We start from the raw sequence: 27,871 nt of genomic DNA, 5'->3' as shown, positions 1-27,871 counted from the left end.
AAATTTGGACTCATCAGACCAAAGCACAGATTTCCACTGGTCTAATGTCCATTCCTTGTGTTCTTTAGCCCAAACAAGTCTCTTTTGCTTGTTGCCTGTTCTTAGCAGTGGTTTCCTAGCAGCTATTTTACCATGAAGGCCTGCTGCACAAAGTCTCCTCTTAACTGTTGTTGTAGAGATGTGTCTGCTGCTAGAACTCTGTGTGGCATTGACCTGGTCTCTAATCTGAGCTGCTGTTAACCTGCGATTTCTGAGGCTGGTGACTCGGATAAACTTATCCTCAGAAGCAGAGGTGACTCTTGGTCTTCCTTTACTGGGGCGGTCCTCATGTGACCCAGTTACTTTGTAGCGCTTCATGGTTTTTGCAACTGTACTTGGGGACACTTTCAAAGTTTTCCCAATTTTTCGGACTGACTGACCTTCATTTCTTAAAGTAATGATGGCCACTCGTTTTTCTTTACTTAGCTGCTTTTTTCTTGCCATAATACAAATTCTAACAGTCTATTCAGTAGGACTATCAGCTGTGTATTCACCTGACTTCTGCACAACACAACTGATGGTCCCAACCCCATTTATAAGGCAAGAAATCCCACTTATTAAACCTGACAGGGCACATCTGTGAAGTGAAAACCATTTCCGGTGACTACCTCTTGGCTACTTTGAAGAACCTAGACTATAAGACATATTTTCAGTTGTTTCACACTTTTTTGTTAAGTATATAATTCCACATGTGTTAATTCATAGTTTTGATGCCTTCAGTGTGAATGTACAATTTTCATAGTCATGAAAATACAGAAAAATCTTTAAATGAGAATGTGTGTCCAAACTTTTGGTCTGTACTATATAATCAAAAGATGTCAGCAGAACATCGGATGGAGTCAGTTTATTATCTGCAATGGAGCAGCTTAACATTGTATGTACCTTTGACATTGCTATGTAGTCCAAACCATCAGAGCAGTTAAAGACCACACACTGCACGGCCAGCGCCTTGGCCAAATCTTTGGTGGTCTCAGTTTTTCCTGTGCCGGCCGGACCTTCTGGAGCTCCACCAAGATTTAGATAAAAAGCACCGATCTACCAATGAAACATGAAAGAACTGGTATGAAATATCAATAATAATTGCTAATAAGTTTCATGCATCATACAAAAGTCAAAAACATTTCTGAGCATAACCCATCACATCATAGCAGAGTCCGCTAGCATCTGTCAGTAAGCGGAGTGATGACCAGGCGTGGGGAGCTGCCCAGGTACTCATAGGCGGACTTCACATTGCAGTTGATGATTCGCACTCTCGCATTCTCATTCTCCCAGTAATAGCGGAGTTGGGCAAGCCACCGGAAGTCTGTTCATGAGAAACTCCTGAGGAATGTAGGAAAAGATAGTCAACCTCTAAGACACTGCAGAATCACAAGGGAGAGTTTCTAAAGGGAAGGCAAATGCACATACATTATAGGACAAAACTCCTAGTCACCGAATTCTGCTTTTTTCATTTAGTCCCATTGCCCACGGTGTATAATATCCGGACTCTCAGCCCCCAGTTTATAAAATCCGGCCTCTCGCCTCCCCCGGTGTATAACATCCACCCCTCGCCCCTAGTTTAGTATAACATCTCTCCCCTCGCCCCCCGCCAGTGTATAAAATCCATCCCCTCAACCCCACTGTATAACATCCAACCCCAAGCGCTCCATTGCATAACATCTGGCCCCCAGGGTATAACATCCGGCCCCCAGCCCCGGTGTATAACATCTATCCCCTCGCTCCCTCCCCCTGGTGTATAACATCCGGCCTCTCGCCCCCCCGGTGTATAATATCCGTCCCCTCGCCCCCCCCCGCCAGTGTATAAAATCCATCCCCTCAACCCCACTGTATAACATCCAACCCCAAGCCCTTCTTTGCATAATATCCGGCCCCCAGCCCCGGTGTATAACATCTGTCCCCTCGCTCCCTCGTGTATAATATCCGTCCCCTCGCCCCTGGTGTATAATATCCGTCCCCTCACCCCTGGTGTATAATATCCGTCCCCTCACCCCTGGTGTATAATATCCGTCCCCTCGCACCTGGTGTATAATATCCGTCCCCTCGCCCCTGGTGTATAATATCCGTCCCCTCGCCCCTGGTGTATAATATCCGTCCCCTCGCCCCTGGTGAATAATATCCGTCCCCTCGCCCCTGGTGTATAATATCCGTCCCCTCGCCCCTGGTGAATAATATCCGTCCCCTCGCACCTGGTGTATAATATCTGTCCCCTCACCCCTGGTGTATAATATCCGTCCCCTCGCACCTGGTGTATAATATCCGTCCCCTCGCCCCTGGTGTATAATATCCGTCCCCACGCCCCCCGGTGTATAATATCCGTCCCCTCACCCCGGTATATAATATCCGTCCCCTTGCTCCTCAGTGTATAACATCCAGCCCTCGGACAGTATAACATCTAGCCCCTCGTACCCCTAGGGTATAACATCTGGCCCCTCGGCCTTGTATAACATTAAGACTCTCGCCCCCCACCAGTGTATAACATCAATCCCCACGCCCCCCGGTGTATAACATCCGCCCTCCCATGCTGTGTGCTGTTACTAACATATGACAGAACGGCTGGTGGTGCAGAGCTCTCTGATACCAGCGCGGTCCTGTAATAGGAGCCACCGGGGTAACAAGTCTGGATATTACATTTCTTCCCTCCTAAATCTTCCCCCATCACATGTGAGTGATATTATTAAGGAGTGGAAGGAACTGCAGCACCTCAGGAGACCCCGGAACATTACAGAGCGGGGTCACTGAGTGCTGAGGAGCAGAGGGCAGAACGCTCTCCTGACTCCATAACTGCAGAGTCCAGATCTACTTTGGTAACAACATCACCGCAAACACTGCGCCCCCGCCTGGAGCTTTATGGCCGAGCAGCTGCATGCAGCCTTACATCACCAAGCACGATGCCGAGCGTGTGAAGCCGCCACCACAGGACTCTGGAGGAGACCTGTTCTGTGCAGTGACGGATCACACTTCTCTATCTGGCATCTGATGGACGAGTCTGGATTTGGTGAATGCCAGGAGAACGTTACCCTATTAACTGCATTGTGCCCGCTGGGCAGTTTGGTGGTGGAGGTATGGCCTTGTTTTTAGGGGGTGGTCTAGGCCCCTTAGTTCCAGTGAAAAGATATCTTAATGCTTCAGCACAAGACATTTTAAACAATTGTAGCTTCCAACCCTAAGGGAATAGAAGAGCAGAACTGTTTCCCACACGTTCTCAACCTCAACCCCACTAAACACCTTTAGGATGATTAATTAGAACAAATACTGGAGAATGGCAGCATAAATATGTCACCGCCACATAGGGAAGAGCAATGTCAGGCACACATCAATTACATTGCCATATGTCTGCTCAGGCTTAGAATGGCTGACCACTCGGAGAATGACATAATACCTACAAAGAAACCGAACAAAAGGTCATTAAAGGAATTGACATAAAACCCCTTTATTAGTCCATCCATGGTTATAGAACGACACTGCACAGAGGAGGGCACACACACCATTGATAGAAAATATTACACACCGCACCTAGGCCATCCAAACCACTGACTATAAAGAAGATCAATTGTGGCAATGAGTCATATACAGGGGATGCCGACACCTACAGATGCCAAAACATTCCTATATAGTGACCACCATCTCAATATGCAGAAATGACTACTGCCCCATAGACGTCATTGTAAGTACACCCCAAGATTGCTTTACTGTGACAAGATCAATTGTGTCCTATGAAAACTCAAAGAAAAGAGGGGGGAACATAACATAGATATGGAAAGAACATAGGAATATGGTGAAATGTATGAAGGTGCTCGGCATACTGAGCTGTGATATCTGTAGAGGGACGGACTCCATATTAACATCCTGGATATGGATTAGAATAGGAGGCCATAAAAGCCCCTGTAGGTGTAATGTGGAGGGGGCACAATACCTTTCTCCATGTAGTGTATAATAAATAGAACATGGTATTGGAAAGTTTGCTGCCAGCCATGATGTTTGCACAAACCTGTTTCGATCATTTCCGTGACCACGTCACGAGCGTGCCCCTCTATGGTGACGAGAGCCCCCAATGTGCTGCGAGTCTGCTGGGACAATTTGCCTCCTCGCAAATTGCTCCAAATACCCAGATGTACCTCTATAAAACCCTGCTACAAACAGCATGGAAAACTCAATGCAGATGGATTAATTTTATGCTGGTATTATGGGAAATCCCATACAATGTCTTCCCTTATTGGTAGATATGACGAGAGTAGAGATGAGCGAATGGATTTGCAGGACTCTGGTCCAACAGTCCGGTCAGTATTCCACGGCCGCAGGACCGGAGCCCCGTGAACCGGCATCTCCGGCTCCTCTTTTGATGTCGATGTCATAGTTGTGGTGTGAGGCACAAATGACATCACGCCTGGCCGGCTAATCAAAAGAGGAGCCAGGGATGCCGGCATGTAAGAGGCGGTTAGCAAGGCTCCCATCCAACAGCCACAGACTACTAACCTGCTCTCTTAGACCAAGGTCCTGCAAATTTAGTTGCGCATCTCTAGACAAGATGCATGAATCAATGCAAAATCCCAGCAATACTATGGAGCCTTTTGGGTACCTTCAAGATATTGAGCCGCTGTACAACTGCAACCCCCAGGAGAAGACCCCTGGGCAAGAACACTACATGGGCTCTTTGCAGTCTAATAACGTACTGTGAAATAAGCTGCTTGCATCTTTGGATGTGAATGTGGGTCCCCTTACCTCTGTTGCACCAATGGTATATCCCCCCCTGGAAACTCCTATAAGCTGCGTCTCTGGGTATGACAGTCTATTAGCAGGAGAACTCATGAAGTCTGTCTATGAATGTATATATATGTATTTCTCCCAGAAAATTATTACAATTACACGTTTTGTTGTTCACATGTTTATTTCATTTGTGTATATTGGAACAACACAAAAAGAAGATATTAGTCAACAATTTTGGTTCTCAAGTCCTCAGACAGTTCTCTTCTCCTCTTTCTGTTCTCCCTGCTTAGTGTGGCACGTAACAACGCAAAGACTGAGTCAACTTTGTATCAGGTTTCAGGTGTGATTTTCATATTGCCCGCACCTTTTACTTGCCACAGGTGACTTTGAACGAGCATCACATGCTTGAAACAAAATTGTTTACCCACAATTTTGGAAAGATGCCAACAATTTTGTCCGACCCATTTATGGGGTTTTGTGTGAAATTATATCCAATTTGCCTTTTTTTGTGTTGTTCCAATACATACAAAGGAAATAAACATGTGTATAACAGAAAATACACATGCAATTTTTTATGGAAAAATACTTCATTTTCTGGAACAACTTCAAGGGTGCCAACACTTCCGGCCATGACTGTTTATAGTGAAGCAACCTTGATCAGTAAAGGAGCTTATGCCGTACCTCCGGGCCACTGTCGATAGCTTCATGCACTTCACTTGTCCAGAACATGAGACACACAGAGCACTACCTGTCCCGGCCATTCCCTCACCCAGTCTTTTCTTGCAGTCGCAGGGTATGCCTTTTAAAAAAGAAAGTTAAATTACGTTGACAGAAGCATTTAAGAGAGGGACAACCTTACTAGTATTATCTAGCAAATTCATTTCTACCGATTGCAGGTAGAAGATCTGCTACCTGGCTCTATTGCAAGAGATACATCATCCACAAATCATTCACTGCCGCCAAATAATCTTATACAAATATAAAAGAACTAGATGGTGGCCCGATTCTAATGCATCGGGTATTCTAGAATAGGTATGCGGCCGACCGGGTGCAATCAGCAGAGCTGTGTTTAAATTTGGCGCCAAAATCGCTGATTGGTCGCGTTCGGCAACCGCGACCAATCAGCAAAGCGGTGTTTAAATTTGGCGGCAATATCGATGATTGGTCGCGGGCGGCGGCCGCGACCAATCAGCGAACCGTGTTAGTGAGGACTGGAGAGCGTGTTTAAATTTGGCACCAAAATCGCTGATTAGTCGCGACCAATCAGCCGAGCGGTGTTTAAATTTGGCGCCAATACTGCTGACTGGTCATGGCCGCCGACCGCGACCAATCAGCAGAGCGATGCAGAGCGGGGTTTAAATTCGGCGCCAAAATCACAGATTGGTCGCCGGCCGCGACCAAACAGCAGAGCATTCTTTAAATTTGGCGCCAAAATCGCTGATTGGTCGAGGCCGGCGACAGCGAACAATCATAAGAGCGTTGTTTAAATTTGGCGCCAATCTCGCTGATTGGTCGCGGATGGCGGCCGCGACCAATCAGCAGAGCGGCGTTTAAATTTGGCGCCAATCTCGCTGACTGGTCGCGGCTGGCGGCCGCGACCAATCAGCAGTGCGGTGTTTAAATTTGGCACCAAAATCGCTGATTAGTCGCGGCTGGTGGCTGCGACCAATCAGCAGAGCAGGGTTTAAATTTGGCACCAATAATGCTGATGGGTCTTTGCCGGCGACCGCGACCAATCAGCACAGCGGGGTTTACATTTGGCCCCAATGCTGCTGATTGGTCTCGGCCGGCGACTGTGACCAATCAGCAGAGCGTTGTTTAAATTTGGCACCAAAAACGCAGATTGGTCGCGGCCGGTGGTTGCGACCAATCAGCAGAGTGAGGTTTAAATTTGGCGCCAATACTGCTGACTGGTCACGGCCGACATCCGCGACCAATCAGCAGAGCGTTGTTTAAATTTTGCGCCAATACTGCTGATTGATCTCGGCCAGCGACCGCGATCAATCAGCAGAGCGTTGCTTAAATTTGGCGCCAATCTCGTTGATTGGACGCGTCCGGCGTCCGCGTCCAATCAGCACAGCAGTGTTTAAATGTGGCGGCAAGATCGGTGAATGGTCGCGGCCGCTATTTAAATGTGGCGCCCAAATCGGTGATTGGTTGCGGGCAGCGGACGCGACCAATCAGCAGAGCGGTGTTTAACTTTAGCGCCAAGATCACTGATTGGTCGGGTGTGGAGAGCGCGACCAATCAGCGAATCGTATTGGTGAGGAGCGGGGAGTGGAATCGTATTAGAGAGGACAGGGGAGCGCCCCTGCCTGTGCGGCTACTTCCGCTGCGAGAACCCGGGACATGAGCGGGCGCTCGGAGCAGAAGTATCCCGACCCGCAGCGCCGCTCCCCGGTCCTCCCTTCACACCCTAGCCGCTGATGTCCCCACAGTATCCGCAGGGTGTTACAAAGGTCCGGACATTTGTGTTCAAAATCGCTGATTGGTCGCTGGCGCTGCCCGCGACCAATCACCGATTTGGGCGCCAATTTTAAATATCGGCCGCGACCAATCACCGATCTTGGCTCCACATTTAAACACCGCTGTGCTGATTGGTCGCCGACGCTGGGCGCGACCAATCACCGATTTTGGCGCCACATTTAAATTTAAATAGCGGCCGCGACCAATTGGATGTCAGCACCGCTCCCCGGTCCTCCCTTCACACCCTAGCCGCATGGATGTCAGCGCCGCTGCCTGTGCGGATAGTTCCGCTGCAAGAACCCGGGACATGAGCGGGCGCTCGCAGCAGAAGTATCCGGACTCGCAGCGCCGCTCCCCGGTCCTCCCTTCACACCCTAGCCACTGATGTCCCCACAGTATCTGCATGGTGTTACAAAGGTCAGGACATCTGTGTTAAAAATCGCTGATTGGTCGCTGGCGCTGGCCGCGACCAATCACCGATCTTGGCGGCAAATTCAAACACCGCTGTGCTGATTGGTCGCCGACGCTGTGCGCGACCAATCACCAATTTTGGCGGCACATTTAAATAGCGTCCGCGACCAATCAGTACAGCGGTGTTTAAATGTTGAGCCAAGATCGGTGATTGGTCGCGGCCGATATTTAAATTTGGCGCCTAAATCGGTGATTGGTCGGCGGCAGCGTCAGCGACCAATCAGCGATTTTTAACACAAATGTCCGGACCTTTGTAACACCATGCGGATACTGTGGGGACATCAGCGGCTAGGGTGTGAAGGGAGGACCGGGGAGCGGCGCTGCGGGTCGGGATACTTCTGCTGCGAGCGCCCGCTCATGTCCCGGGTTCTCGGAGCGGAAGTATCCGCACAGGCAGCGGCGCTGACATCCATGCGGCTAGGGCGTGAAGGGAGCACCGGGGAGCGGCGCTGACATCCAATTGGTCGCGGCCGCTATTTAAATGTGCCGCACAAATCGGTGATTGGTCGCCGACTTGGCCCGCAACCAATCACTGATCTTGCGGCCAAAGTTAAACACTACGGTGCTAATTGGTCGCGGACGCTGACAGCGACCAATCACCGATTTGGGCGCCACATTCAAATATCGGCCGCGACCAATCACCGATCTTGGCTCCACATTTAAACACCGCTGTGCTGATTGGTCGCCGACGCTGGGCGCGACCAATCACCGATTTTGGTGCCACATTTAAATAGCGTCCGCGACCAATCCGCACAGCGGTGTTTAAATGTGGAGCCAAGATCGGTGATTGGTCGCGGCCGATATTTGAATGTGGCGCCCAAATCGGTGATTGGTCGCTGTCAGCGTCCGCGACCAATCAGCACTGTAGTGTTTAACTTTTGCGGCAAGATCCGTGATTGGTTGTGGGCCAAGACCGCGACCAATCACCGATTTGTGCGGCACTTTTAAATAGCGTCCGCGACCAATTGGATGTCAGCGCCGCTCCCCGTTCCTCCCTTCACACCCTAGCCGCATGGATGTCAGCGTCGCTGCCTGTGCGGATACTTCCGCTCCGAGAACCCGGGACATGAGCGGGCGCTCGGAGCAGAAGTATCCCGACCCGCAGCGCCGCTCCCCGGTCCTCCCTTCACACCCTAGCCGCTGATGTCCCCACAGTATCCGCATGGTGTTACAAAGGTCCGGACATTTGTGTTAAAAATCGCTGATTGGTCGCTGGCGCTGCCCGCGACCAATCACCGATTTGGGCGCCAAATTTAAATATCGGCCGCGACCAATCACCGATCTTGGCTCCACATTTAAACACCGCTGTGCTGATTGGTCGCGGCTGATATTTAAATTTGGCGCCCAAATCGGTGATTGGTCGCGGGCAGCGCCAGCGACCAATCAGCGATTTTTAACACAAATGTCCGGACCTTTGTAAGACCATGCGGATACAGTGGGGACATCAGCGGCTAGGGTGTGAAGGGAGGACCGGGGAGCGGCGCTGCGAGTCCAGATACTTCTGCTGCGAGCGCCCGCTCATGTCCCGGGTTCTCGGAGCGGAAGTATCCGCACAGGCAGCGCCGCTGACATCCATGCGGCTAGGGTGTGAAGGGAGGACCGGGGAGCGGCGCTGACATCCATGCGGCTAGGGTGTGAAGGGAGGACCGGGGAGTGGCGCTGACATCCAATTGGTCACGGACGCTATTTAAAAGTGCCGCACAAATCGGTGATTGGTCGCTGTCTTGGCCCGCGACCAATGACTGATCTTGGCGCCAAAGTTAAACACTATTGTGCTGATTGGTCACGGACGCTGACCGCGACCAATCACCGATTTGGGCGCCAAATTGAAATATCGGCCGCGACCAATCACCGATTTTGGCGCCAAATTTAAATATCGGCCGCGACCAATCACCACAGCGGTGTTTAAATGTGGAGCCAAGATCGGTGATTGGTCGCGGGCAGCGTCGGCGACCAATCAGCACAGCGGTGTTTAAGTTTTGCGCTAAGATCAGTGATTGGTCGGGTCCGAAGACCGCGATCAATCATCGAATCGTCTTGGTGAGGACCGGGGAGCGGCGCTGCCTGTGCGGCTACTTCCGCTGCGAGAACCCGGGACATAGCGGGCGCTCACAGCAGAAGTATCCCGACCCGCGGCGCCGCTCCCCGGTCCTCCCTTCCGCATGGAGGTCAGCGACGCCGGCGGTCCTTCCGCTGCTACCGGCCGGGAGATGAGCGCCTCGCGGCGCTCATCTTCCGGCTGCATCTCCATCCCGCAGATGGGTCCGTCGGTCGGGTTCCTTCTGCTGTTGCCGGCCGGGAGATGAGCGCCTTGCGCCGGTCATCTCCCGGCTGCATGGCCGCTCAGCTCCGTCCCGCAGATGAGCCGCTAACGGCCGCCATCTTTTTTTAGAAATCCCCCGGCGCTGATTGGCCGCTGCCGGACCAATGAGCGACGCGGGATTTCCTGGACAGACAGACACACAGACAGACAGACAGACGGGATAAGACGATTATATATATAGACTAGATTAGTTCCAATTAATGCTTTTGGTCTGTAGGTAGATCCGTACCATTCGTGACCGAGCAATAACATCATGCACGCTCCTTAACATGACATCTTCCCCTTGGATGAGCCACTTCTCCACGGCCCCCCGAGCCTCGGAGGTGGAGATGGTCTGGATGAGCTCTACGCGTTCCCCCTCGGTGCTGTACATGGCTTTGATGTCCAGGTTAGGAAGGAGCTCCAGCTTTGCGATGCCTTCAAAGCCCTTCTTTAGATGTGGTTGGACCCGCAGAGGATCTTTAGTCTCAGAGAGAATTTCTAGCATTTCGTCGTTGGACAGGAAGAAAAAGCTAAAGCGAAAATGCACAATATGATAAAGATGTCATTAAAGTATTGGGTCAGGCGCCATTTGTATTAGTGTCTATGTGAGAAAATAGAAAAGCAAAGCTTTAAAGTAAAGATTCAGTCCCCATACACATTGGATTAAAATAGTTTAAACCTGACGATTGCAGCAGGACCGGCCTACCCACTGATGTGTATGGGGGTCTCCTGACTCTCCCCCGATAGAGGATGTCAGGGCCAGAAGGATCGGGCAGATGGGATTTCAATACCCGGTCTTTTGGTTCTCAGGGGAGATAACCCGCTGCCGGAGGTGTCCAGTACCGACTTTCTCCTCTCTCCCCATTAAAACCACATGACTGTTCAGCAGAATAGGTGGGAGTCAGGAGAAATAGCCAAATAACCATTCAGACCACGGGTATCTCATATGTCATGCGTATGGTTAGCTTAAAGGGGCTATCCAGCTTTGGGAACTTTTTTTTATTTAACTGAAATGTGTATTCCCATCTCCAGGATTCTACCCCAATATGTAGTATGCGTAATAATAATAATATTAGCAAATACCTCCAATTAGAAGTTTAGTATAGTTCTTCTGATTTGTTTTGTCGCTTACCCCATGTGCAGGGCATTGCAGTAGCTTAGGTTACGACCACTAGCAAATAACTGTCACTATATGAGTGGTCGTAACCATGGATACCGAAGCTACTGCAATGCCTTGCACATGGGGAAAGCGACATAGTGAATCAGAAGAACTATACTACACTTCTAATTGGAGGTATTTGCTAATATTATTATTATTACTACGCCTACTACATATTGGGATAGGATCTTGGAGATGGGAATACCCATTTAATTGCGAGTATTTGCGACAATTCAGTTTCATTAAAAATGTTGCACCGTTAGGCTTTTTGTTTCCTGCACATTCAGCTTTGATGTGATCTGTGGTCATAAATCGGCTAAGAGGAGCTGAAAAAAGACAGATTAAAAATAAGTCCAATAGCCAGCGCAACACAGAGCCAATAGAAGGCAAACAGTGCAAAATTATTAATGAAATCCAATTACAAAAATGATTTCAATGCGTTTAAATAAGAAAAAAAAATATTTAAGGAATATATACAATCATTGCAACAAGTGAAAGGACTATACCGTGGGAAAAAAGCCTCTTCTTCTCCAGATAGGCATTCAGCCCTTTCATGATTTTATCCAGAAGCACATTGCTGTCCTGAAGTTTCTCCAGAAGTCCGGTCAGAGAAGTGGCGCTTAAAACCTAAAACAAAGTAGATAGCCCATAAGTAAGATTCCATTATATAGTTATAGAGACTGAAAAAAGGTCACATTCATTGACTATTGTGCCAATAGTTTATATTAAAAGAAAAATTAGAACCTATTTGGATAGAAAATAGAAGATGCGGGAGGCTGGAGTCCAGGCAGTGCGGAGCCCCATAACCCGGGATCCTTGTGATGGAAGCATCAGGACACGGACTCTTGGAAAACATCAATCCTGGATGCAAGATGACCGTGCTTTCTTGTATCAGTCCACCATGAAGCATCCATTTACCTTCGGGTCTTTAACGCAATGTTTCATGATCTCTCTCCAGTTTCTGTCCACAGTCTGGAATAAGCGTCCTTCTTCAGGCATTTGCTGCATGATGTCCTCAGAAGAGAAGATTAAAGCCACTGGGTCGGCACCTTCAGCCATTCATCAATGGTTTCCTGGATCCTTATCAGTCGTTCCTCCCATTGCTTAAAGGAGGAGAGCAAAAAGTTAATTACACATAAAATGAAAAGGATAGAAAAAAAATGCTATCATTTTAGAAGATAAATTATCAATGGATATGAATTCTGAATTGTTGGACATTTGTAGGGAAAGTTTGGCGAGACTCCTTGATACCATCCCCTTTACATGTAAGCTGGAGCCGCATGTAACTTTAGCCTCGGAGATCCTAATGAAACCTTAGCTTCTGCTAATAAGCAAGTGAAGATTTTAAGCTGAGTGACAACATTTACTGTGGGTGGGAACTCCTTAATCCCTTCAGGACCGGATAATTTTTTGTTTTGCATTTTTTCCTTCCCTTCTTCAAAAAGCCATACATTTTTTAATTTTTCCATTGATATAGCTGCAAGAGGCTATGTAATGTGCTGTAGCTTAACCCCTTCCCAACATATGACATACTGTTAAGCCATATGCCATGTTCCTGCAGATGTGCAAAATTTGGACCTGGGCCCCCACCAGCATGTTGGTCAGATGTATGGGCCCTTGTAGCATTCTAGATCCGATAATGATGCGCGTGTTCGTCCCTGCCTTGGATGTTTCCCATTGTAGCCCCATCCTATAATAATGTCTCTCATTCTAGGCCCCTTCCTGGTATAATGTTCCCCATCCTGCGCCCCTTCCTGTTATAATATCCCCGATCCTGGGCCTCTTCCTGTTATAATATCCACCTTCTGTGTATAATACCCCCCATCCTGAGCCCCTTTCAGCAATAACGTCCCAATCCTGGGCTCCTTCCTGGTATAATGTCCTTGGTCCTGGGCCTCTTACTGTAATAATGTCCCCCATCCTGGCCCCTTCCTGTAACAATGTCCCCAATCCTGGTACAATGTCCCCCATCCTATAACAATGTCCTCCATCCTGGTATCCTGTCCCCCATCCTAGGCCCCATTCTGGTATAATGACCTCCATCCTTGTGCCCTTCCTGGTGTAATGTCCTTCATCCTGGCCCATGTCATGGTATAATGACCCCCATTCTGGTATAATGCTCCCTATCCTGGGCCCTTTCCTTGTATAATGTTCCCCATCCTGGGCCCCTTCTTTATATAATGCTCCCCATCCTGGGCCCCTTCCTTGTCTAATTCTCCCCACCCTGAGCCCCTTCCTTGTCTAATGCTCCCCATCCTTGGCCCTTTCCTGGTATAATGTTCTGTCGTTCTTTTCTAATACATTAAATAAACAAAAATAAATGATTCTTCTTACCTTCCTGCGCTCCCACGACATGCGGCGTCTTCTTCTGTAGCTGATTTCAGTGTGCCGGCAAGGGCAGCGCATGACGTCACTTCCATGCGTCGCTCGTGACTGGCACGCCGACATCAGCTACTGGCCTTTGATTGGCTGGCGGCATGCATTGCAGCTCAGGGACCCGGCATGTCCCTGCGCAGCAATATACTTCAGCCGAATGTGCGTCCTCAGACTGTGGAAGTGCCATACATATATGAGATGGGAATACCACTCTGCCACTGTGCGTTCCTTTATGCACTTTACCCTCCTTTTTGGCACTCTTTGTGGTAAGAGACTACCTTAAAAAATGTTTTATATGACATGTATCTGATTATTTGTGGGCAGGAGCATTATTTAGATGGATACCTGATGCATATGGCAAGTGTAAATCCAATGACTATGGAATACTTATGGATTACTTTTTGATATATTATTACACTCCTTGGATTGTCTTGATATACTAACCTTATGCTATATTATCTATATTGCTCATGTCCCACTGTGACCATATGCGTGACCATATATGTATACTTTGTAACATATCTTGCTACATTGGTAATCTAATTAGTGTCTTTATACTATCCGTATTATGTCATTTCTCTTTTTACTATGTACGTTTTTTAACTTGATGGAATAAAAATTTATATTTTTTACGCCAATTAACTCTTTCTTCTCCTATGTACCCATGTGTTTCATGAGTTGGCTCAGTTTGGCAAATCTGGGATATATTTCCCCCCGGATATGCCAACTTTACCCCTATAGGGTCTATTTAGTTGTATCACTCTGAGTCTATGTCTGATCCAGAGATACAATAATGAACATGAATCCTTATATATCACGGATCTTGCAGCCGCCTTTACCTGCTTGGACATAAGTGTTACATAGTTACATAGTTTAAAAGGCCGAAAAAAGACAAGCGTCCATCCAGTTCAGCCTATTTCTTGTGCACTGCAGCTATTCCGCAGCGTTGATCCAGGGGAAGGCAAAAAAAAACCATGCGGTATAGGCCAATTTACATCATTGAGGAAAAATTCACTTCCCGACTCCAATCTGGCAGTCAGATTAAATCCCTGGATTAATTAACTATCACTAAACATAAGATGTAATTTTATTGTTCTCAAGAAAGGCGTCCAGTCCTCTCTTGAACTCATTAAGTGAGTTGGACATCACCACTTCCTCTCCCAGAGAATTCCAGAGTCTCACAGCTCTGACCGTAAAGAATCCCCTTCTATGCTGGTGCAGGAACCTCCTTTCCTCCAGACGCATAGTGTGCCCCCTCGTCTTTGTCACCATCCTTGGTATAAACAGGTCATGGGAGAGATCTCTGTACAGCCCCCTGATGTATTTATACATGTTTATGAGGTCTCCACTAAGCCTTCTCTTTTCCAACGTAAATAGGCCTAATTTGGACAACCTCTCTGGGTATTTTAGTCCCTCCATTCCCTTTATTACCTTAGTCGCCCTCCTTTGTACCCTCTCTAGCTCCAATATGTCTTTCCTGAGTACCGGAGCCCAGAACTGTGCACAATATTCTAAGTGCGGCCTTACCAGCGCTTTACACAGAGGAAGAACAATGTTCTCATCATATGCCCCTATTCCTCTTCTGATGCATGCCATGACTCTATTTGCCTTCGCAGCTGCTGCCTGACACTGGGCACTCCAATTTAATTTGCTGTTAACCAAGACGCCCAGGTCCTTCTCCATGTCAGATTTCCCCAACGGTTTCCCATTTAATATGTATGGGTGACTGCTGTTTTTCTTTCCCATGTGCATGACCTTACATTTATCGGCATTGAACCCCATTTGCCATTTTTTGGCCCAACTCCCCAATTTATCTAAATCCTCCTGTAGCTGTGCCCTATCCTCATCTGTATTAACTACGTTACAAAGTTTAGTATCATCTGCAAATATTGCTATTTTACTATGCAACCCTTCCACTAGATCATTAATAAATATATTAAATAATATAGGGCCCAAGACAGACCCTTGAGGCACCCCGCTAGTCGAGACGCAGTTATAAAAGGAATCCAATTTGTCCGCATTAATCAACTGCAGGGCATCTTGATTGGCAAATAGATTGATCACTTTGGGGTACCAAGTGTTCAGCAACTTTTCTTCTGTCTTGGCACAAGCCAAGGATCCGCTGTTCCTCAGGGATTCACATTCTACAGGACCCCTGGACCTGACAAAGAATAAAGCACTTTATCATATTAAACCTGACAGGGCACACCTGTGAAGTGAAGACCATTTCCGGTGACTACCTCTAGAAGCTCATCAAGAGAATGCCAAGAGTGTGCAAAGCAGTCATCAAAGCAAAAGGTGGCTACTCTGAAGAACCTAGAATATAAGACATATTTTCAGTTGTTTCACACTTATTTGTTAAGTATATAATTCCACATGTGTTAATTCATAGTTTTGATGCCTTCAGTGTGAATGTACAATTTTCATAGTCATGAAAATACAGAAAAATCTTTAAATGAGAAGGTGTGTCCAAACTTTTGGTCTGTACTGTATATATCCACCCATATACAGTATACATATACACACATATACAGTATACATATATACACACATATACAGTATACATATATACACACCCATATACAGTATACATATATACACACATATACCAGTATACATATATACACACCCATATACAGTATACATATATATACACACATATACAGTATACATATATACACACATATACAGTATGCATATATACACCCATATACAGTATACATATATACACACATATACCAGTATACATATATATACACCCATATACAGTATACATATATATACACACTTATACAGTATACATATATACACACCCAGTATACAGTATATATATATATACACACCCATATACTGTATATATATATATATATATACACACCCATATACAGTATACATATATACACACATATACAGTATACATATATACACACATATACAGTATACATATATACACACCCATATACAGTATACATATATACACACATATACCAGTATACATATATACACACCCATATACAGTATACATATATATACACACATATACAGTATACATATATACACACATATACAGTATGCATATATACACCCATATACAGTATACATATATACACACATATACCAGTATACATATATATACACCCATATACAGTATACATATATATACACACTTATACAGTATACATATATACACACCCAGTATACAGTATATATATATATACACACCCATATACTGTATATATATATATACACACCCATATACAGTATACATATATACACACATATACAGTATACATATATACACACATATACAGTATACATATATACACATATATACACACATATACACACACATACCAGTATACATATATATATACACACGCCCATATACAGTATACAGTGGTGGCCAAAAGTATTGGCACCCCTGCAATTCTGTCAGATAATGCTCAATTTCTTCCTGAAAATGATTGCAATCATAAATTCTTTGGTATTATTCTCTTCATTTAATTTGTCTTCAATGAAAAAAACACAAATAGAATTGTCCTAAAGCCAGATTGGATATAATTCCACACCAAACCTAAAAAAGGGGGTGGACAAAAGTATTGGCACTGTTTGAAAAATCATGTGATGCTTCTCTAATTCGTGCAATTAACAGCACCTGTAACTTACCTGTGGCACCTAACAGGTGTTGGCAATAGCTAAATCACACTTGCAGCCAGTTAACATGGATTAAAGTTGACTCAACCTCTGTCCTGTGTCCTTGTGTGTACCACATTGAGCATGGAGAAAAGAAAGAAGACCAAAGAACTGTCTGAGGACTTGAGAAACCAAATTGTGAGGAAGCATGAGCAATCTCAAGGCTACAAGTCCATCTCCAAAGACCTGAATGTTCCTGTGTCTTCCGTGCGCAGTGTCATCAAGAAGTGTAAAGCCCATGGCACTGTGGCTAACCTCCCTAGATGTGGACGGAAAAAAAAATTGACGAGAGATTTCAGCGCAAGATTGTGCGGATGGTGGATAAAGAACCTCGACTAACATCCAAACAAGTTCAAGCTGCCCTGCAGTCCGAGGGTACAGCAGTGTCAACCCATACTATCCGTTGGCGTCTGAATGAAAAGGGACTGTATGGTAGGATACCCAGGAAGACCCCACTTCTTACCCCGAGACATAAAAAAGCCAGGCTGGAGTTTGCCAAAACTTACCTGAGAAAGCCTAAAACGTTTTGGAAGAATGTTCTCTGACCAGATGAGACAAAAGTAGAGCTTTTTGGGAAAAAGCATCAACATAGAGTGTACAGGAAAAAAAAAGAGACATTCAAAGAAAAGAACACGGTCCCTACAGTCAAACATGGCGGAGGTTCCCTGATGTTTTGGGGTTGCTTTGCTGCCTCTGGCACTGGACTGCTTGACCGTGTGCATGGCATTATGAAGTCTGAAGACTACCAACAAATTTTGCAGCATAATGTAGGGCCCAGTGTGAGAAAGCTGGGTTTCCCTCAGAGGTCATGGGTCTTCCAGCAGGACAATGACCCAAAACACACTTCCAAAAGCACTATAAAATGGTTTTAGAGAAAGCACTGGAGACTTCTAAGGTGGCCAGCAATGAGTCCAGACCTGAATCCCATAGAACACCTGTGGAGAGATCGCAAAATGGCAGTTTGGAGAAGGCTCCCTTCAAATATCAGGGACCTGGAGCAGTTTGAAGTGACCGCGGGCAAGGCCGCGCATTGGTATCTATGATCTGGCCCAGCAAGATCCCCACACACAGACTCTATCTTGACAACCGTATCTTTACTCGCATACATTTTTAACACAGCAAAGAAAAAAAAACAATAAATGACAACCGTAAATATGCACAGTAATAACGTGTACTGATAAGCTGACCCTCACTGTCCCTACTCACACGTTACCAGTCCTTTACTCCAGAAGGATGTGTCCCCCGTCGCAGGCCTGTCTGTCTTTGCAGGAAGGCGTCCCAGCCGGAAAAAAAACAGGAACAGCAGAATTCGCGGAAACAAAGGAAGGGATACTTCGGCCTCTCGCCAGAGGTCCCGCTTACAGTCTCTCTGATCCGGATAGAAGCTCTGGTGGGTCCCCTTATGTAGTCCACACTCCAGTAGCAGGGAGTGTAACAGCTGAATCCTTCAGCAGTGCAGGAGCTGGGGAAGGCTCCGAGGATATGGTGTCAGATAGAAGAAATCACGTTGAGAGTCTCTCCTGCGCCACACACGAGGGCCTGCACACCGTCCTGGCTCTTTTCACAGACCACAGCAGACTCTGCGCGCGCTTTTTCCTGCTTCCCACTTTGGTCACGTGACTCTCTAGGGCGGGACACAGGAGGCTCAGTCTTTTTCTCTGTCATCACACCCTGCGCAGGTGCAACCTCTGGCCACAAGGTGGCAACATCATCCTGTGTAATCACTTCTGTAACAGGCTCTATATCAATTATCACAGAACAGCCAGAGACGGCCAGCTCACTACAAGTTTGCCAAAGAAGAATGGTCTACAATTCCAGCAGAGCATTGTAAGAAACTCATTGATGGTTACCGGAAGCGGTTGTTCGCAGTTATTTTGGCTAAAGGTTGTGCAACCAAGTATTAGGCTGAGGGTGCCAATACTTTTGTCCGGCCCATTTTTGGAGTTTTGTGTGAAATGATCAATGATTTTATTTTTGCTTCATTCTCTTTTGTATTTTTTCCTTGCAAGCAAATTAAATGAAGATAATAATACCAAAGAATTTGTGATTGCAATCATTTTCAGGAAGAAACTGAGTATTATCTGACAGAATTGCAGGGGTGCCAATACTTTTGGCCAGCACTGTACATATATATATACACACACATACAGCATACATATATACACCCATATACAGTATACATATACACACATCTACAGTATACATATATATACACCTATATACAGTATACATATATACACCCATATACAGTATACATATACACACATCTACAGTATACATATATATACACCTATATACAGTATACATATATACACACCCATATACAGTATACATATATACACAGTATAGATATACACACACATATACAGTATACATATATATACACACACATACAGTATACATATATACACACCCATATACAGTATACATATACACACCCATATACAGTATACATATATACACACCCATATACAGTATACATATATATATACATACAGTATGCATATACACATATACAGTATACATATATATATATACATACATATAGAGTATCTATAATATAACGCTACAAGCGTCCCTCTGTCTGAAGCCTTTATAGTCTGCGCTAGTGCGACACGCCTGCACAGTCTGGCTCCAGACTGAAGAACGCATGGAGCCGTTACAGGTAAGAGGAGTGTATGGTGCAGGAGATCACGGTATGCTTATACACTGAACACATACCGCGATCTCTGGCGCCATACTTACATACTTACCTGACCGGGATGAGCGCTACCGCGGCGCTTCTGTTCGGTCCGGAGTCCGGGGGAAGAGGGAGGCATTGAAATCGGCACATGCGCATAGCGCTATCCGGCGCCATTTTACTGAAGACACATTTGCAATGTGTCTTCAGCAAAATGGAGCCGGACAGCGTGGTATGAGCACACGCGTACTTCGGCGCCGCACTCCTCCCCCGGCCTCCAGCAGAACGGGAAACAGCGCTGGAGCACAGGGAAGAAAGGTGAGTATAAGTGTTTATTTTCTTGTATTTGTGTGTAGCATGATAGGGATGAGGGGTGCCATACATACCAGGATTGGGGGGTGAGGGGTGCCATACATACCAGGATTGGGGGGTGAGAGGACCATACATACCAGGATTGGCGGGTGAGGGGACTATCCATACCAGGATTGGGGGGTGAGGGGTGCCATGCATACCAGGATTGGGGGGTAAGGGGACCATGCATAACAGGATTGGGGGTGAGGGGACCATGCATAACAGGATTGGGGGTGAGGGGTGCCATGCATAACAGGATTGGGGGTGAGGGGTGCCATGCATATCAGGATAGGGATGAGGGGTACCATGCATACCAGGATTGGGGATGTGAGGGGGTACCATAGATACCAGAATAGGGATGAGGGGGTACCATGGATACCAGGATTGGGGGTGAGGGGTACCATGTATACCAGAATTGGGGGGTGAGGGGACCATGCATACCAGGATTGGGGCTGAGGGGTGCCATGTATACCAGAATTGGGGGGGACCATGCATACCAGGATTGGGGATGAGGGGTGCCATGCATACCAGGATTGGGGAATGAGGGGTGCCATGCATACCAGGATTGGGGAATGAGGGGTGCCATGCATACCAGGATTGGGGGTGAGGGGTGCCATGCATACCAGGATTGGGGAATGAGGGGTGCCAAGTATACCAGGATTGGGGGTGAGGGGTGCCATGCATACCAGGATTGGGGGGTGAGGGGTGCCATGTATACCAGGATTGGGAGGTGAGGTGACCATGCATACCAGGATTGGGGAATGAGGGATGCCATGTATACCAGAATTGGGGGGTGAGGGGACCAAACATACCAGGATTGAGGGGTGAGGGGACCATGCATACCAGAATTAGGGGGTGAGGGGTGCCATGTATACCAGGATTGGGGAATGAGGGATGCCATGTATACCAGAATTGAGGGGTGAGGGGACCATGTATACCAGGATTGGGGGATGAGGGGTGCCATGTATACCAGGATTGGGGGTGAGGGGTGCCATGCATACCAGGATTGGAGAATGAGGGGTGCCATGTATACCAGGATTGGGGGGTGAGGGGACCATGCATACCAGGATTGGGGGGTGAGGGGACCATGCATACCAGGATTGGGGGGTGAGGGGACCATGCATACCAGGATTGGGGGGTGATGGCTGCCATGTATACCAGGATTGGGGAATGAGGGGTGCCATGCATACCAGGATTGGGGAATGAGGGGTGCCATGCATACCAGGATTGGGGAATGAGGGGTGCCATGTATACCAGGATTGGGGGTGAGGGGTGCCATGCATACCAGGATTGGGGGGTGAGGGGTGCCATGTATATCAGGATTGGGAGGTGAGGGGACCATGCATACCAGGATTGGGGAATGAGGTGTGCCATGCATACTAGGATTGGGGGGTGAGGGGTGCCATACATACCAGGATTGGGGGGTGAGAGGACCATACATACCAGGATTGGCGGGTGAGGGGACTATCCATACCAGGATTGGGGGGTGAGGGGTGCCATGCATACCAGGATTGGGGGGTAAGGGGACCATGCATAACAGGATTGGGGGTGAGGGGACCATGCATAACAGGATTGGGGGTGAGGGGTGCCATGCATAACAGGATTGGGGGTGAGGGGTGCCATGCATATCAGGATAGGGATGAGGGGTACCATGCATACCAGGATTGGGGATGTGAGGGGGTACCATAGATACCAGAATAGGGATGAGGGGGTACCATGCATACCAGGATTGGGGGTGAGGGGTACCATGTATACCAGAATTGGGGGGTGAGGGGACCATGCATACCAGGATTGGGGCTGAGGGGTGCCATGTATACCAGAATTGGGGGGGGACCATGCATACCAGGATTGGGGATGAGGGGTGCCATGCATACCAGGATTGGGGAATGAGGGGTGCCATGCATACCAGGATTGGGGAATGAGGGGTGCCATGCATACCAGGATTGGGGGTGAGGGGTGCCATGCATACCAGGATTGGGGAATGAGGGGTGCCAAGTATACCAGGATTGGGGGTGAGGGATGCCATGCATACCAGGATTGGGGGGTGAGGGGTGCCATGTATACCAGGATTGGGAGGTGAGGTGACCATGCATACCAGGATTGGGGAATGAGGGATGCCATGTATACCAGAATTGGGGGGTGAGGGGACCAAACATACCAGGATTGGGGGGTGAGGGGACCATGCATACCAGAATTAGGGGGTGAGGGGTGCCATGTATACCAGGATTGGGGAATGAGGGATGCCATGTATACCAGAATTGAGGGGTGAGGGGACCATGTATACCAGGATTGGGGGATGAGGGGTGCCATGTATACCAGGATTGGGGGTGAGGGGTGCCATGCATACCAGGATTGGAGAATGAGGGGTGCCATGTATACCAGGATTGGGGGGTGAGGGGACCATGCATACCAGGATTGGGGGGTGAGGGGACCATGCATACCAGGATTGGGGGGTGAGGGGAAAATGCATACCAGGATTGGGGGGTGAGGGGACCATGCATACCAGGATTGGGGGGTGATGGGTGCCATGTATACCAGGATTGGGGAATGAGGGGTGCCATGCATACCAGGATTGGGGAATGAGGGGTGCCATGCATACCAGGATTGGGGAATGAGGGGTGCCATGTATACCAGGATTGGGGGTGAGGGGTGCCATGCATACCAGGATTGGGGGGTGAGGGGTGCCATGTATACCAGGATTGGGAGGTGAGGGGACCATGCATACCAGGATTGGGGAATGAGGTGTGCCATGCATACTAGGATTGGGGGGTGAGGGGACCATACATACCATGATTGGGGGGTGAGGTGTGCCATGCATACCAGGGTTGGGGGGTGAGGGGACCATACATACCATGATTGGGGAATGAGGTGTGCCATGTATGCCAGGATTGGGGGGTGGAGGGACCATGCATACCACAATAGGATGGGGGCAGCACAAATACCAGGATGGGAGACCATATACCAATAAAAATGCTCGCCACCCGGGCGTAGAACGGGTTCAATAGCTAGTACATATATACACGCATATATACAGTAATACAGCATATACATACACATATATACTGTATATACACACACACACATATATACAGTAATACAGCATATACATACACATATATATACTGTATACACACACACACACATATATACAGTAATACAGGATATACATACACATATATACTGTATATCCCCACACACACATATATACAGTAATACAGCATATACATACACATATATACTGTATATATACACACACACATATATATATCTGGCGACAGGGCCCCGCTGCGTCCTCTGTGTCTCTGTACAGATATAAGTGTAACACGTACTGGATCCAGCACAGGTGACAGTCTGCCATAGAGCTGACGTGCAGTACATACACTGTGTTATGGGGGCGCTCACCTGTGCGGACCCCGCGCTCCGGCCGCTACTTCTCTGCTCATATAAGGTCTCTCTTTCTGCCATTAAATAATTCGGTTGTCATGGCAGTGGAGGCGGGGCGTTGGTAGGGGGCGTGTCTGGTATAGGGCAGATTGGGGCGGGGCTGTCATGCAGTGCTTGTCTCATCGCTGTAATTTCCTGCTGATGCCACCTGGTGGACAGCATTGGTCAGTACGCGCTGAGAATGCTCACATGGTGGGGGAGGGGCAGCTTATATATGTATATACACAGTCACAATGCAGTTAGGGTTATGTTCACACAGTGTTTTTTTAAACGTTTTTTTCCACATTATAAAACTCAGAGTTGTCAGGAAAAGCATTGCCTGTATTTTTGATGTATGCCTCATACAAAATACATTTTTGAAGATTTTTTTTAATCTTCCATCCTATACTCGGGCACTGGCTGTATATTGTTGTGGCCCCGGGACTTGCTTAGATCCGCTGGGTGGCATTGCCAGCTGCATTGCAGTAAATGGGTGACCTGAAATCCCACATTTATCCTGTGACCAGTTAGGGACTGTTTTTTCTTAAAGAAGGGGCTCATGTTATTAATCCCAGACAATCCATTAATGGAGTTTCCAGTAGTATAATAATGATGATTTATCCTGGGGATGGGTTATCAATATCAGATCGGTGGGCTCCGACACGCGGCACCGGCTCTACCCATCAGCTGATTGCAGCGCTCAGATGTAAATAGTGTGAAGATTGAACATCACCGCTCCATTCACTGTACTGCGGGTCCTGCAAGTCAGCTAATATTCATGTAATAGGAGCTGATCTGCAGCACCAGGGAGCGGCCACTACACAGTGACCAGAGCTGTGATGTTCAGCTCCTCAACACTGTTTACATCTGACCTCGACCGAAGCTGCAAACAGCTGATTAGTGGAGGAGCCACGTGCCGGACCCCCACAAATCTGATATTAATGAGATAACCAGGGGATAGGCCATCAATATGTTTGTCCTGGAAATTCCCTTTAAGGCCCACCTGCACATACTATGTATATATATATATATATATATATATATGGCAAAGAGTGAGAAGGGGTTAATCAAAGGCTCATAAAACGGACAAACAACACAAATATTGGTTTCTATCTTTTACACATTTGGGGTAGCCCTTAAGAGGGCCGGAGAGAGAGAGAGAGAGAGAGAGAAAGAGAGAGAGAGAGAGAAGAGAGAGAGAAGAGAGAGAGAGAGAAAAGAGAGAGAGAGAAGAGAGAGAGAGAGAAGAGAGAGAGAAGAGAGAGAGAAGAGAGAGAGAAGAGAGAGAGAGAAGAGAGAGAGAAGAGAGAGAGAGAGAAGAGAGAGAGAAGAGAGAGAGAAGAGAGAGAGAGAGACCAAGAGAGAGGAAAAAAAAGAGAGACCCAACCAGTGCAAGGCTAAGCCGGGCAGGCGGCAGCGGCTATTTATACCCACTGCTGATCTCTGATTGGTGGAAGATCTGGGTGTGGCTGCTCTCTGATTGGTGGAAAATCTGGGTGTGGCTGCTCTGTGATTGGTTAGCATTATGACCTCACAGTGGCGATGACTCATACCTCCTGGGTGGTTCTTCTGGGCGGTTCTGTTTTCTGACTGGTGGAAATTCTAATCAGCATTATGACCTCACAGTGGCCGTGACTCATGTTTCATGGACTGTTCTATCTGGGTGACCTGAAACATGCTGATCTCTAATTGGTGGAAATTCAAGTCATCTTCATGACATCACAATCAGCATGTTATTACTGCTGAGATGTTCAGTTTTTTCCTAAATTTCCTACGTTTTGTCCTAATTTATTAGCACATATATACCACTCATTCCTACAATCAAAGGGTCAGGAAACCCCTCTGAAATCAATATCCTACAATTTACCCCAACAGCAAAAAAACAACTATACACAAAATACCAAAAGATATATCAGATTATTAATGAGCAAATAAAAGACACTATCACATAAAAAGAATCTTTAGAAAGGTGTAGAAAAAATGCTGTAAAGTAAGAACGCTTCAAAAATAGAAATGTTAATGATTTATTTAATCAATTAACAAAATACAAAGTGAATGAACAAACGAAAAATCTAGATCCAATCAATATTTAGTGTGACCAACTTTTCACTTTAAAACAGCGTCAATTCTTCTAGGTACACCTGCGCAAAGTCAGGGATTTTGTAATAATACAGTCAGGTGTCTGGTCATACACCATGGCAAGACTGAGCAAGAATACACAAGGAAGTTATACTACATCAGCAAGGTCTCTAAGGCACAAATTTCAAAGCAGATTGAGGGTTCAAGATGTGTCATTCAAGCACTTGTGAAGATGCACAAGAAAATGTGCAACATCGAGGTCAGTAGATGCAGTGGTCGGCCAAGGAAACTTAGTGCAGCAGATGTATGACACATTATGGTTACTTTCCTTCAAAAGCAGAAGATGTCCAGCAGTGCCATCAGCTCAGAACTGGCAGCAACCAGTGGGACTCAGCTTCACTCATCTACTGTTCAGAGAAGACTGGCCAGAAGTGGTCTTCATAGCAAAATTGTGGTGAAAAAGCCATATCTTCCACATCAAAACAAGGCAAGTGACTCAACTATGCATTAAAACAGAGGAACCAGGGTGTAGAAAATTGGCAGGATGTGCTCTGGACGGTTGAGTCAAAATATGAAAAATGTTATTACAGAAGAGATTTTGTTCACTGAAGGGCTGGAGAGCAGTACAATAATGAGCGTCTGTGGGCAATAGTGATGCATAAGCACGGTGGAGGGTCCAGTAAGTTTGGGGCTGCATTTCAGCAAATGGAGGTGGAAATTGGGTCAGAATTATTGGTTCCCTCAATGCTGAGATATAGAGGCAGATACTTATCCATCCTGCAATATCATCAGGGAGGTGTCCGATTGGATCTAAATGTTTTCTTCAGCAGAACAACAACCCCAAACATACAGCCAATGTCATTAAGAATTATCTTCAATGTAAAGAACAAGGAGTCCTGGAAATGATCTGGTCCCACCTAGTGGAGTAACTAGAGTCTGATAGGCCCCCACCGGCATGTTGGTCAGATGTATGGGCCCTTGTAGCGTTCTGGATCCTATAAAGAAATATGTGTTCTCTCCCTATGTAGTAATGTCCCCCATCCTGGCTCCTTCTTGTAATAATCTCCCACATGCTGGGCCTTATGCTATGACATTTTCCCCCACCTGTGCCCCTGTCTGGTAATGTCCCCATTCTGGCATCATTTACTTCATTCTGGTTTAATGTCCCCATCCTGGTATAGTGTCCCCATTCTGATATAATGTCCCCATTTTGGTATAATGTCTCTAACCTGGTATAATATCCCCCATGCTGGTGTAATGCTCCCAATTCTGCTATAATGTCCCCAAAGCTGGTATAATGCCCCACATCCTGGTATGGTATCTCCAGTTCTGGCATAATGTCCCCCATGCTGCTATAATATCCCCCATACTGGTATAATATCATCATTGTGATGTAATGTCCCCATTCTGATATAGTGTCACCCATCCAGGTATGGTGTACCCCATTCTGGTATAGTGTCCCTTATTCTGGTATAATGTCCCCAATTCTGGTATAATGTCCCCAATTCTGATATAATGTCCTCATTCTGATATAATGTCCCCATCCTGGTATAATGACCCCCCATCCTGGTATAATGACCCCCCATCCTGGTTTAATGACCATCATACTGGTTTAATGCCCCCCATCCTGGTACAATGCACTCCATTCTGTTACAGTGTCTCACATTCTGGCATAATGACCTAATTCTGGTATAATGTACCCATTCTGGCATAATGTCCCCCATCCTGGTATGGTATCTACTGAGATGCCATCCTGGGGATGGGTTATCAATATCAGATAGGTGGGCTCCCACACGTGGCACTGGCTCTACCCATCAGTTGTTTGCAACGCTCAGATGTAAATAGTTTGAAGATCTGAACATCACTGCTCCATTCACTGTACTGTGGGTCCTGCAAGTCAGCTAATATTCATGTAATAGGAGCTGATCTGCAGCACCAGGTAGCAGCCACTACACAGTGACCAGAGCTGTGATGTTCAGCTCCTCAACAATGTTTACATCTGACCTCTGCCGGAGTTTCAAACAACTGAGTAGTGGAGGTGCCACGTGCCGGACCCCCACAAATCTGATATTAACTCCTTACTGATGTCAGGCGTAATAATATGTACCTGCGACCTGGGCCTATT

At 46.9% G+C, this 27,871-nt stretch overlaps 1 protein-coding gene across 2 annotated transcripts; it reads right to left on the bottom strand.

Annotated features, from left to right (window-relative positions):
* Nucleotides 1–773: 773 nt before the first annotated feature.
* On the bottom strand, nt 774–23,742 carry LOC141197835 (dynein axonemal heavy chain 12-like). 2 transcript variants are annotated; one of them, XM_073662906.1, is made up of 7 exons: nt 23,647–23,742; nt 15,730–15,836; nt 12,063–12,247; nt 11,651–11,771; nt 10,233–10,515; nt 5,425–5,542; nt 774–1,359 (listed from the first exon to the last, which is right to left on the bottom strand). In XM_073662906.1, exons 3-5 carry the CDS (start codon nt 12,201–12,203, stop codon nt 10,484–10,486), a joined length of 294 nt encoding a protein of 97 aa, XP_073519007.1. In that variant the 5' UTR covers nt 12,204–12,247; nt 15,730–15,836; nt 23,647–23,742; the 3' UTR covers nt 774–1,359; nt 5,425–5,542; nt 10,233–10,483. The 2 variants fall into 2 exon arrangements, with proteins under 2 accessions (XP_073519007.1, XP_073519008.1); XM_073662907.1 differs by lacking the exon at nt 15,730–15,836 and having other exon boundaries at nt 23,647–23,738.
* Nucleotides 23,743–27,871: the final 4,129 nt, after the last annotated feature.

Source organism: Phyllobates terribilis, unplaced genomic scaffold (genome assembly GCF_046119375.1).
Source record: "Phyllobates terribilis strain yellow unplaced genomic scaffold, ASM4611937v1 Scaffold_92__1_contigs__length_6168646, whole genome shotgun sequence".
NCBI lineage: Eukaryota > Metazoa > Chordata > Amphibia > Anura > Dendrobatidae > Phyllobates > Phyllobates terribilis.
The sequence above is the reverse complement of the archived record's forward strand: the minus strand, read 5'-3'. Positions and strand labels throughout refer to the sequence as shown.